The sequence below is a fragment of the Rattus norvegicus genome, chromosome 1, assembly GCF_021556685.1.
Source record: "Rattus norvegicus strain SHRSP/BbbUtx chromosome 1, alternate assembly SHRSP_T2T, whole genome shotgun sequence".
Lineage (NCBI taxonomy): Eukaryota > Metazoa > Chordata > Mammalia > Rodentia > Muridae > Rattus > Rattus norvegicus.
The window spans coordinates 226,817,590-226,830,239 of NC_141534.1; the positions used below are offsets into that span (position 1 = coordinate 226,817,590).

Sequence of the window (12,650 nt, forward strand, 5' to 3'; positions counted from 1 at the left end):
CATTCCTTGTTTGACCTTATAAGGTCCAGTCTTCTCCTACCCACCCCACCCCCAGCCCCTGAACATGCATGCAGATGAAGCACCTTCCAACATCCCTGCTCTGGCCAATGTTACTAAACCAAACAAACCTGCCACAGAGACCCTGCCACCTCCCCAGAGGCATAAATAACTGGCCCCCACCCTTGTTCCCAGGTCTGTGCATTACCAGTACACTCATTGTTGAGATCCTGCACTATACTCACCCATACCAGGCAAGCTTGCCTCACTCCGTCCAGGAATTGGATGTGGAGTGTAGTTAAGAACATAAACACTGAGACAGCATGGTGGCACACACCTTTGACCAGTACTTGGAAGGCAGAGCCAGGTGGATCTCTGTAGCTTCAAGCCAGTCTGCCCTACACTAAGTTTTAGGGCAGCCAGGACATAGTGAAACGCTACCTCCGAAAAGAAAAAGTGTGTGTGTGTATGTGTGTGTGTGTGTGTGTGTGTGTGTGTGTGTGTGTGTGTGTGTGTGTGTGTGTGTGTTCTTTCAAATGGGGCAAACCTCTGAAAGAAAATTAAAAATTCCCAGATAATTAACAAATAACAGGAAATGTTGCCAGTAGATCAGTAGATTCCTTTAAAGGAAATACTAAAAAAAAAAAAAAAAAAGTAAAAGAAAAATTAAGCAACCAGGGTAAAATCAAATCTTTTATTTTCACTATTCTTAAATAAGCTAGTGGAAAGTTGTTTGCTCCAAACATTAACAGCAACAATGCACAGACAATGCACAGGCTCACTCCTCAGGTGAGCACGAACCCAGGAAGCAACAGAGTGTTATTAGTATGGACTCAGATTATACTATAAACTCCAAACAGCTTTTTAACATATTCTTGATATGTAAGAAAAATAGCTATACAAAATGCTCAATGAAAACCAAAGAAGGCAGGAAATAAAACTTAAAAAAAAAAAAAAAAAAGGAAAGAGTCCCGGCAAGCAGCAAAACTCTGCAGTCTCAGCCATGTGATCCTCTTAACAGCTGAGCCATCTCTCTATGGGGGCCAAACCTATTCAAACCACCACAGGGAGCTAAAGATGGGATTTCATCAATTGGAAAAGATAACACATCAAAAATTCCATTCAGCCTAGATAAAAAGGAACCCATCAGGTATTTCCAACCTCTTGTTGGATAAAACTCAGTAGATAAAACTCTTTTATATGTCTCACCTTAAGGTTGTACTCATGCCTGAGCATACAAACACAAACTTCAAAAAGGCAGGGTGATGCTCATCTTTAACTATGTTGACAAGTACCTCATTCAAGTTAAATCCTTTTATAGTTAAATATTTTTAAAATGAGATTTGGGGATATATTTTCCTAAATTGTAGGTATAATATATTGGTTTCAGTGAAACTACAACTAGATGCTTTATACTGTCACCCATCATGTTGTGCTATGACTGACGTCTCATCCAGTCTTACTTTGCTTGAATAAAACCTTTGTGTTTAAAGAGATACCAATTATTCACTATCATCGTAAAGAGAATCCTCCCATACTTAGTATAACTTGAATTTTTAAATACAGCTTTCAGACTGTTGGAGATTGGTTATATTTGGGAGGTAACTTTAAATCCAAACTCCTACTATCGAAAACAATAGAATTTCTTCCAACTAAGAAAAAGGGAAGAATATTAACTGTGCATAACAACTGTATTACTCTTTGATATTAAAATGCTATCATACAACGAACTAAAGATTCTGGAAAGCACGTGTCCTTTCTAGATCACACACTAACTATATTGACTCTTATTAGGATTTTGGGTTGATCCTTTTTATTCAAAAGCTGTCTCCAAGGGCAATAGCATTCATGCACTAAAACTGGCCAGACGCCAGAGCCCAAACTTCTCTGGAGGCATTAATATTCAACTAAAAATTTCTTAACATGCCAAATTTGCTAAAAGTCATAACAAAAGTTACACTCTTAAAAGAATTACTGCTCAAATATAGGACAAATAAACTGTTTTTCAAACTAAGGAACTTTTAACCCAAGAGACTATACTTTACGAGTCCATGAGTGTCATGGGCATGAACACTTGCCAGGGTGAAAACCATACTAAACATTAAGATATTGATGATGAAAAGTACATGGACATCATAAAATAATTTCTAATGGAGCCCCATTTCCATTTCTTACTATAAAATGAGAAATACAATTTTATCATACTCAAAAAATATCTGTGAAACCCTGATTTCCTACATGTCTGGCCTTTTGTTTCTAGCCCTGTTGCTTTAATATTTTATGCATGAGAAAAGGTCAATTTATTGAGGAAAAAAACTAAAATAATACTATATTAGTATCTGGTTTCTTCTACAACTTAACTATATAATTATTTCTACAAACTGGCATCTGGTAAAATACCAAAATAATATGATGGGTAAAATTATTGGTTAAAAATTAATAATTATAATAATTTGAACAATAAAAATATTTCCTACATTAGAACCAGTCATTCCACATGAAGTTAATTATAAAGTGAAATTGACGAAAAGAAGACTAAAATTAAAACAATAATAAATTATTTCAAATACTTGAAACATCAAATATTTCATTATATATAAATAGCAAGTATACACATGGAAAAAAAAAACAGTCCAATCAAAGGAGTATGGTTGCCAAAACTGCCTGTTTTTCCTTAGGTCACAATATGGTCTTGACTAATGTTAGATATAATATACTCCTGTAATATGTCCACACGAATGCCATGTCAGACACAGGATAAAAAAAAATCAGATTCAGGTCAGAATTCCAAATAATGTTAAGATGATCCTGGGGCCTGTTCCATTAAACATTTCCCTCCCCTGCCTCCTCAGTCTAATTAACCCTAGCAATGGGCTTTCTTCTTGCTAGAAACAGACTCCACGTGCACAAGAGCCTCATGTGACTGTGGCCAACAGCAGAGCTGCAAACCTAAATGAGTGCCTCCAAAAGGCCACAACGCTGAATTATAAATAACTGGAATTTGAAGATCATAAGCTAAATTATCTTAAGTTATTTTCTAGTCCTCTCAATTGCCATTCATTGCTAACCTGTATCTAACCTAACATCCTCTGGAGTTAGTTTATGGTCCACTAGTTTCAATCAAACCCCAAACTAAGAAGTTATCAGATAAAATGTAAACTCTCTAGCTGAAGGTACTCCTCCTTTAGAATCCCTCCCATTCTCAGGGGTTTTCCGTACTTTCCCTTAATAAAAGCTATAGCCAAATTTTCCACGATTTGTTGTTAGATGTCTAGCTAATATTCTCACCAGTATGTTGTAAATACATTAATTTATGGTTTTCTTTTATCTTAAACTATAAAAGTTCACATAACTGTATCCACAGTGAACACGTTATTTGAGGCAACCAGAATCTATGTTCTTAGGCCAAGGGTCACTCATATTTGGCTCAGAATAAACTCTTGTTTCCCTTTGAAATAAGAACTGTGTTCTACGTGAATGGTAGACTTGCATGGATTCATTTCTTTAGTCTGCCACTGGTATCATATTTGGAATGAATAAGCATTTTTGACATCTCCCAGGGAAAGTCAGGTAATACATTCCTTAATGTGTATGTGTCTGACAACTGTCAAAATATGTGAGTCAAAAGGATAGATGTACAATTGGAAAAAGGCAAATCCACTATTACTGTCAGAGACCTAGAGAACTATTCTCGGCTATACACATATTGGGGGGTGGGGATACAGACACAATTAAATTAAACATCATTCAAACCCTGGATGTAACTGACATTTGCGGAACATTTCATTAGACAGAAGATTACACTTACCTCTGGAGCACAAATGCAACACTTACAAGGTAAGATTTACTCCAGCCTATAAGACAGTCCTGTGTCTGAGTCAGTGTGAAAGATCATAATTTACATTCAGATCACAACACATATGAACTAAAAGTCAGTCTAATGGGAAGAAAGGGTGAGGGACAAAGCACAAAACATTTCAGAGTTCTAGGTCTGAATTATGCCACGTTGAAGAAGTCATAAAAGGTATTGCTCAATATAGGAAAATACAGTTTATTAAAAAAAGTAAGTATAGTAACAGCAAACCTTACAGAGAATGCTGCGACACTGAAAGCAGACATTAAAAAAGACAAATCTACAATAAAAATTCTCATTTTCACTTTAGTGCAGGCATGATGGCACGCTTCTTTAATCCCACCACTCAAGAGGCAGAGGTAGGCACATCTCTAGGAGTTTGGGGCCGCTTTGGTCTACATGCTGTGGTCCAACAAACAGAAACCGAGGGAATGCATCCAAACTTATCTCTGATGCACGCACTAACCTAAGACCAAAATCAGATGAGGAATTACAAGAGACTAACATGAACGGATGCGAAGACTCTAGTCAAAAGAACAGAAGATACCATAATGGAGTATAACAGATCACAAATGCACTCTAATTCAGCAAGTGGAAAACAACACATATAATCTATAATTATCAACACGCTAAAGCAGATCTGGATATCAACAAATGCAGAAGACAATCTGACAAAGTCCAACATTCCTGAAAGAGAAAAAACACTCTTACAAATACATAAGGTGTGATAGTGCACAACTATAATCATATCCTTAGGAGGGTGAGGCAGGAGGATAATTTCAAATTCAAGGTCAGCCATGCTACTGAGTGAATTTGAGACTGGTCTACGCAGCATAATAAAAACCTTGTCTCAATAAAACAGAGTGTGTATGACTTGTTCTTAAAAATCTAAAGAGTAACTGCCTCTGGGGGTGAGTACGAATTTGGAGGAAGAGTCAGGAAAGGATTTTTCCAACAACAATCATGTTCTATTTATTGGTTGGGTTTGGGTGAAAGAGGAGTCGACGGAGAGAGAAGAGACTGGAGGAAGCCAGCCAGCACTTGTTCATTTCTCCACAGTCACTTCGTAAGACACAAAGGAGACCACTGAAAAGCAGTGGCTTATTATAACGGGTGGATGTGAGAGAATGCTGAACTTCAACAGTAAACAAAGCTAAAGAGATTTCCAGTAATATAAGAGAAAGTGAAAGAGGCAGAATGTGGGGAGGACGAAGGAGGAAATCTCAGCACCTGCCCTACCACAGGATCTGGCACCTAAAATACCACCTCAACAGACAAAAATGATTTGAATCTGCATAGCAAAGAGGTTTTGAAGACGTTCTCTGCATTCATAGCATATTTTCACAGAACTTAAAGGGAGCCATCTCATGTAAGATGGTCCAAATCAGTCTTCTCTGAGCTTATAACTATGGGAACTAAAAACACCTGTATTTTCTCATCTCCAGGTCTTCACAACACAATACAGTGGACTCAATGAGCAATTTCTCTGTGGTAGAAAAGTGGATTGCTATACATAATGGAATAAAGAGATGCTTCCCCTTCAAGCTCGCAATTAACAAGACTGTTCAAGGGGTTGGGGATTTAGCTCAGTGGTAGAGCGCTTGCCTAGCAAGCGCAAGGCCCTGGGTTCGGTCCCCAGCTCCGGAAAAAAAAGAAAAAAAAAAAAAAAAAAAAAAAAAAACAAGACTGTTCAAAAGCTAGAGGGAAACGGTCTAAGGTGCTTTCTTTTTTTTTTTTTTTTTTGATTTTATCTTTCTGTTTACTATTTCTTTTTTTTATATTAGTAATATTACAATTATATAACATATTAATAATATATATTCAAAATAAAATAAAATATACTAAAACCCCCCCAAAACTGTCATATTAAAGTTGGACAGGACAAATCAATCAAAGGAAAAGAGGTCACGAGAAGGCCTAATAATCAGAGACCCATGAGTTCGCACACTCAGGAATCCCATAATATCACTAAACTGGAAGCAATGATATATATGCAAATGAACAAGCAAAGCAATGATGAAATGACTCCTAATGATATTCTGCTCTTCTCATCAATAGGGGAGCTAAGTTTCTGCATACTAGACTAACAGGAAATGAACTGCCTAGAGACCTCCTAGCACAGGCACCAAAGACTCCATAGTCCTCGCTGTCAATGTGCACAGAAATGGAGACATTGACAGTGCAGCACAACACTACATCTGCCCTGGGAAGATACAGTAGGAGGGCTCTGGGAGAGCCTGAGCCATATGCATGCCTGCACTGACTTGACACACTAAACCTCAGCACAGGCTCAGTTCTGCACTATGCAACTGGAATAACTAGTCAGCTGGCCTAGGCAGTTGTACATTCCTCCCTCACTCATTCAGGTGTGCTGGGGAACTCAAAGGTATCACACAGAGGTACAGCCATAACTACCCCAGGTGTTTGAGCACCACCATAATGAAAGAGAGAACCCGCAGCATTCAGTTTCTACAGGGGACCCCCCCCTCAAGACAATGAAGAAAATGCTTATTGGGATAAGTATAACTGAACATTTTGACAGAACTTGTTTTTGAGACAAGACCTCATGTAACCCAGACTGGCCCCCACTCACTATGTATTAAGGACAAACTCCTAATCTTCCTGCCTCACCTTCCAAGTGCTGGATTACAGATGAATAACAACATGCTGAGTTTATTCTGTGTTGGGATCAAACTCATATGCAAGGACCGAATTTGATTCTCAAATTTGCAAAAAGTATATAGTAAAAATAAATGAATAGACAAATAAACATAATATATAAAATCTCTGGGATGCCATCAAGCACAAACATGTGCATACTTAGAAAACGTAATGAAGAACTGAAACACAGAAAACCGACTCAGCCAAATAAGAGCAGAAAAGCTACCAAACCATAAGAAAGGTCTAATAATATCAGAACGGAAGCATTTAGAACTCCTAGTCAGAACAAAGGACCCCAACCTCCCGTAGTTAAACTGTCAAACGCATGTCAAAGAATGAAGAATGAACGTGAAATGATACGAGAGAACAGCCAAATCACATTTAAAGAAAAATCAAGGCTACGGAAAAAGGTCACTGGTAGTTCTTCCTATGCAAGCATAAGGAGTGGAGGGCGTCTGAGACTCAATATCTGAATGTACTTCTTATCCAAACACTGAGGAAGCAGAAACTAATGGGACTGTTAGGCTCACTGGCAAGCCAGCCTAACCTATTTGACATGCTCCAGGTCAAAAACAGGCGGCATTGGCTCAAGAAGAAAAGAGTGGATGATGACTCTTCAGGCTGACATCCTATAATGACTTTACATACAGTCCACAGACATGTTCACATGTGCGCACACACACACACACACACACACGAAGACAATCCATAAGAATTGTGGATTTCTCATCAGAAACTCTAAGGTCTGAGACAACATGTAATGATGCATTTCTGTACCCAGAAATACAAAAATAATACAAAGATCGTCCACAACTGGCATGGATGAAGGGAATCCATGGCCGCTAGCCCAGCATTACAAAGGAACCCTACATCCAGGAGAAGATGAAATAACCATGACAGTATGAAAATAACTCTCAGAAGAGAAAATGAATAAAAATGAGAAATCAAAAATTGTTATAGAGTTAACCATTAGTAGGAAAAACAAAAATAGTTGAAACCAGAAGAAAAAGAAAATTGTAAGAACAAGTAGATTATCTTTCAATAATAGCCACAAAATGTAAATGCCCTTAATTTTCTTTTTACACAGACTGGCAGGCTGGATTTTTCAAAACACCCAACAAAATACAGCTTGCAAAAACCTCAACTCAACAATGACAAAAAACAAACAAACAAACCATCCAAATTAAAGGTGAAAGGATGAAAAATTATATTGTAAACAAATGGAAGGTGAGAGCAGTAGCTATCCTCATATCTGACAAGTGAACTTCAAGGTACAAGAGTCAAAATGAGCTACCAAAATTATAAAGAGCACTATTCAACCAGGTTATTTGGATTATAAATACATATGCCTCACAGTAATCATTTTACAGAATACTACTGGACCTAAGGACAGGTCTCATTACACTTACAGTGGGTAAGTCTAATACCTCACTCTCACCAACAGATAATTCAAGCAAAAATAAAAAAAATCTTACAAGACATATTGTACTTGGAGCTGGTGGATGGCTCAGTGGTTAAAAGCTGCAGACTTTGGACTCACAAGCTATTCCCACTGGTGCAACAGTAGCAGGAATATTGTAGGAGTGGCCAACTACTCTCTGATGGATCTAAGGCCTATTCTATGAGACGGAGCTCATACCAGGCACTGTTATAGCCACCCAGAACCTCTATTACCTTGGTCATAGGTCCCGGAAGAGCACCAAATACTATTACTCTGCTAAATGTGTATGTGTATGGGATCTTCACCATAGCTGGTGAAGTTATACACATCCCTAGCCTTGGTTTTTCTTTAAATGTGATTTGGCTGTTCTCTCGTATCATTTCACGTTCATTCTTCATTCTTTGACATGCGTTTGACAGTTTAACTACGGGAGGTTGGGGTCCTTTGTTCTGACTAGGAGTTCTAAATGCTTCCGTTCTGATATTATTAGACCTTTCTTATGGTTTGGTTTGGACGTATTACTAAAACAACTCCTCAGTGTCAAGGTGTATTAGTTGAGTTTAAGGGGTGGATCCTTGGTGGGGAGGGTACCATAATAAAATGCTTGAGACTGGTTCTTACAGATAGAATAATAGATTTGACTCGCTTTGCAGGCTGAAAATTCAAACAGCTTAACAGCAGCTATGGTGAAGATCCCATACACATACACACACACACACACACACACACACACACACACACACACACACACACGGTAGGGAGAGGGAAGGAAAGGGGAGAAGGAGGGGGAGGGGAGGGGAGGGGAAAGGAGGAGGAGCGGAAGGGAAATGGGGAGGGAAAGCTCAGCTCATAAAAAGAAACTGAAAGCCACAGGGAGAGGCCACTATAACTTGTTAGGCCTACTTTTAAAAGACCCAGCACCCCTCATCATCACTGGGGGCTAAGCTTCCAATATAGAACTTTTAGGAGACACAGTCAGACCTTAACCAAATCATATCATTTTACTTCTCAGAAAGTTACAAATTTACTTCCCACTCACAATCCCACTGTTAGGTATTTACTCCAAAGACATAATTTATGTTCACACAAAAACCTAATGCAGCTTTCCTTTTAACTGCCAAAAAGGAAATATTGCAAAAATGGCAAGCCTATGTTTATAACACAGCCATAAAGTGAAACACCACTCAGAAGTGCAGGAATGGCAGGACAAAGTGATGTATGGAGTACATGGATGCTACATGGACGACTTCTCTGCATTCTGTTAAGAAGTCTGACTCAAGACACTACACAGAAGTCAAGTGTGATGGCACAGGCCTTCAACCGGGCAGCACTCGGGAACCAAAGCAAGAAGATTCTAAGTTCCAGACTAGCCAGGGCTACATAGTGAAACCATATCTCAAAAAGAAAAGGCTACACAGCCAAAGGATTTCATTTATAACAACACTCTTAAATACAAAAGCAAATTAGCAGATTGTAAACAGATAAGTAGTTGCCACTTGAGGAAGAATCAATTACAAAGAAATAGAAGGGGAATTTCCTAGGCTTGAAGTCTTTTTGTATCATTATGGGATAGTTGAAATATTCTTAATGTTTATTAAAACAAAACTATAAACAAGACTCAATTTTATTCTAGGTAAACTTTAAATACATAAATTTGATGACTTATAATCCACACAACCTGCCCCTTAAATGTAGAAACATTTCATTACAAATCAAACCACTGTTCAGGTCATTTTTCTTTTTTTTTTCTTTTTGATTTTTATTTTGTGCATATGAGTGTTTTGCCTGTGTGTATGTGGGTGCACCACATGCTTGTGTGCAGTGGCCCCCAGAGCCAGAAGAGAAAGACATCAGATGCCAGGAGACTGTAGCTACAGATAATTGTTAAGATGTCATGTGGATACTAGGACTTGAATCCAAGTCATCTGGAAAAGCAGCCAGTGCTTTTAACCACACTCCAGGTCCCAGCTCAGATATTCTTTAAGGCTTTTTTTCTGAGCTCTGGAGTTTGGTCATTCTTACTCTGCAACTGAGAAGCAGCACAGATTAAGCAACCTGCAAAGCATCTGATCTCAAAGAGGCTGTGCTAGCACTTACAGATCAGTGTTTGTCAGTTATCAGGGAAGAAGGTAACTAGCTACACGAGGGCTTGTTTGTTTAATAAAACTAATTTACTTGCTTTCATTACTTCAAAAATGAGAAGTCTTAAGATAAACGAAAATTTTTAGAAAGCTTTAAGTAAGTTCATATAAGAGAATACACACACACTATTTACACAAATAATTAACCCGAACTGTGGCCCGGAACGTTCATTTCAAAAAGGCCTCTAATTGCTAATAGCTACTTAATAAGCAAGAGCGTAATACAAAACAGGTGGAAGCACTAAAAATAAGACACTGTATTAGATAAAGCATTGCAGTGAAGGGGTAGATGCAGCCGACTGACTTCCCATCTAAGGAACAGAGGGGAGTACTCATCATGTCTTCTTCAGGTCGGCCGAGAAACTGAAAAGCCCAATTTACATTTTGATTGTCTGTTTTCCTGCATTTTCTTTTCGTTCCATTTTTAATAACTCAGGTCTTACTCGAGCCCACAAACACCCACCTTCCCACATGGTCAGGCTGCGACCTCAAAACAGAAGTAACTCTGAGATACTCTGAAAGAGGTATTCCTTTTCTTTTATTCCCCTATCCTTTGCCACCCCAGCTAAGCAACACCCAAGTCCAAGTTCAGTGGCATGAACTCGCCTAGAAAGCACGGTGAAGTGAGGTAGGAAAGGGACGATGGGTAACATCGCGGACAGCGCCTGGCCTTCACGTGCAAGTCGGCGGGCGACTCGCCATGGGCTCGCTGGAGCCTTTCCTTACAGCCCAGGGAGAAACTGCCAAGGATGGCTCCCTTGCCCAGCAGAGGCCAAGGGTCACCAGCACCCGGCCGCACGGAGACGCAAGGCTTCAGTCACCGCCTCCCCCAACCTCACGGCTCGTGCCGCCCGCCCGGGAACCGCCGCCCCGCTTTACATAACTTGAAGGGCGAGGCGGGCAGCTGCAGGTGGCGGCGCCCGGCTGGCCAAGGACCGAAGCCACCAGAAACCATGCCGCCGTCTCCCGCGACCCTGGAGCGGCGACCCCGTTACCTTTCCAAATGCCCAGAGAGAGCTGGGACTGGTCCAGGTTCACCACATAGTCTCCGAGGAACCGGTTCAACACGTCCACGACCACCGACTCGAACACCATTTTCCTCAGCCACGGAAGGCACGGCGGCACTACCCGCGCTGCTCCTCCCTCGAGACGCCTCGGCTTACCGGCTCCCGGCCCGCTCCACCTATGGTGCGGGTGCTGCGGGTTCCCCCAGCCCGACCGCGAGCCCCACAGAAGGAAGGTAGCCGCTCGCACGGCGCGTGCGCAGCTCGAACTGCGAGTGGGGGCGTGACCGACCCGGAACTGGAGGCGCGGCCCCGAGCGAGAGCGAGGGACAGCGGCTGCGCAGCCGCGGGCCCGCCCTTGCCCTGGAGCGGAACGCCCGGCCACTCCAGCGGGCCGCGCCTCTCTCGCCGGCCCCGCCGCCTATCCGTCGCTTAGCAACAGAACACCAGTCGCGCGCTGGAGACCACGCCCCGGAATGACCCTCTGTCGCAGCCGCAGGGTGCTTTCGGTGGGTGTCAGGGCGTGGTGCTAACCGACAGGAACGCCCCTTCCGAAAGAAAAAACTAAGGTCGCAAGTTCCAAAGACTGGAGGGTGTACAGTCCGGGCGTGGTTATGAAAAGTTTCCCGAGGCTGTTTCCCAGGGCGCTTTTCCCCATTATTACCGGTTGTAAGGTTCGGCCAGCCTTAGTGCTTGGGATCCTTCTGAGGTTGTCCTGACAAGAATGCGAACTGTCCCTTCACTTACTTCCTCCGCTGTGAATCTGTGCTGAGGAGGGGCGAGGGAGAGTAAAGTTGGGAGATGAATTCCAAGTTCTTAACGTGCAACTGCTCTTGACACCTTTCTCAGTCAAATCACTTATGTGGAAGCCGCCAATCACGTTAAAGAGTAGCACGTTTGAGCCAGTCCTGAGACAACAGAGAGCCCGCCAAGAACTAAGGGAGACACCCCTGAGCCTTAGTGCCCTATCTAAAATAAATAGAACGTCCTCCACTCCACTCTTGGGCTTATAGAAAATCAGCCCCAAATCCCTGAGGTCACAAGACAGATGTGCGACTTAAAGAGCCGACATTAATCCTCTGAAGATTTCAGAGGCAGCAGTACACTTTAAACTTTTTCTCTTCCCATGACATCTCCTGATTTGACAGTGCATTTTGTGCATAGTCATCATGTATCTCAAATGTATAAGCTTAAGACTGGCCTTTGGAAAAAACGAGCAAAAATAGTGTGAACATTTTTTAGCTTTTAAAGAACATATTAGCATGTATTTTACAAAGTAATGGTTTCGTTATAACACCTTGACAGATGTGTATATTTTGGTCGTTTATCACCCATGAACCTTTCTTGTCCTTTCTATTGACTGGTTCCCTTCCTTCTTCCCGAAGAGGCCCCTTCATGAATTTTCTATCGAGATTCTAAACGTATGGACTTTTATTTAACACAATTTTAAATTTCACTTGCGTGTATAAGTGTTTTGCCTGCGTGTCTGTCTGTGCACCACATCCATACTTGGTATCCTCAGGAATAATTGCTAATCTCATCCCAAGGAAGAT

General features: G+C 41.0%; 1 protein-coding gene across 3 annotated transcripts in view; it reads right to left on the reverse strand.

The window, feature by feature from the left end:
* The window catches only part of Vps13a (vacuolar protein sorting 13 homolog A), a 226,617-nt gene extending 215,247 nt beyond the window's left edge, over window positions 1–11,370 (reverse strand). For 2 of the 3 annotated variants that reach the window (XM_087563769.1, XM_087563773.1), the window contains exon 1: window positions 11,089–11,370. In XM_087563769.1, the coding sequence (XP_087419895.1) occupies window positions 11,089–11,188 (100 nt within the window). In that variant the 5' untranslated portion in view covers window positions 11,189–11,370. The remainder of the gene's footprint in view (window positions 1–11,088) is intronic. The other variant, NM_001100975.2, reaches the window with a different exon arrangement.
* Between the last annotated feature and the right edge of the window lie 1,280 nt (window positions 11,371–12,650).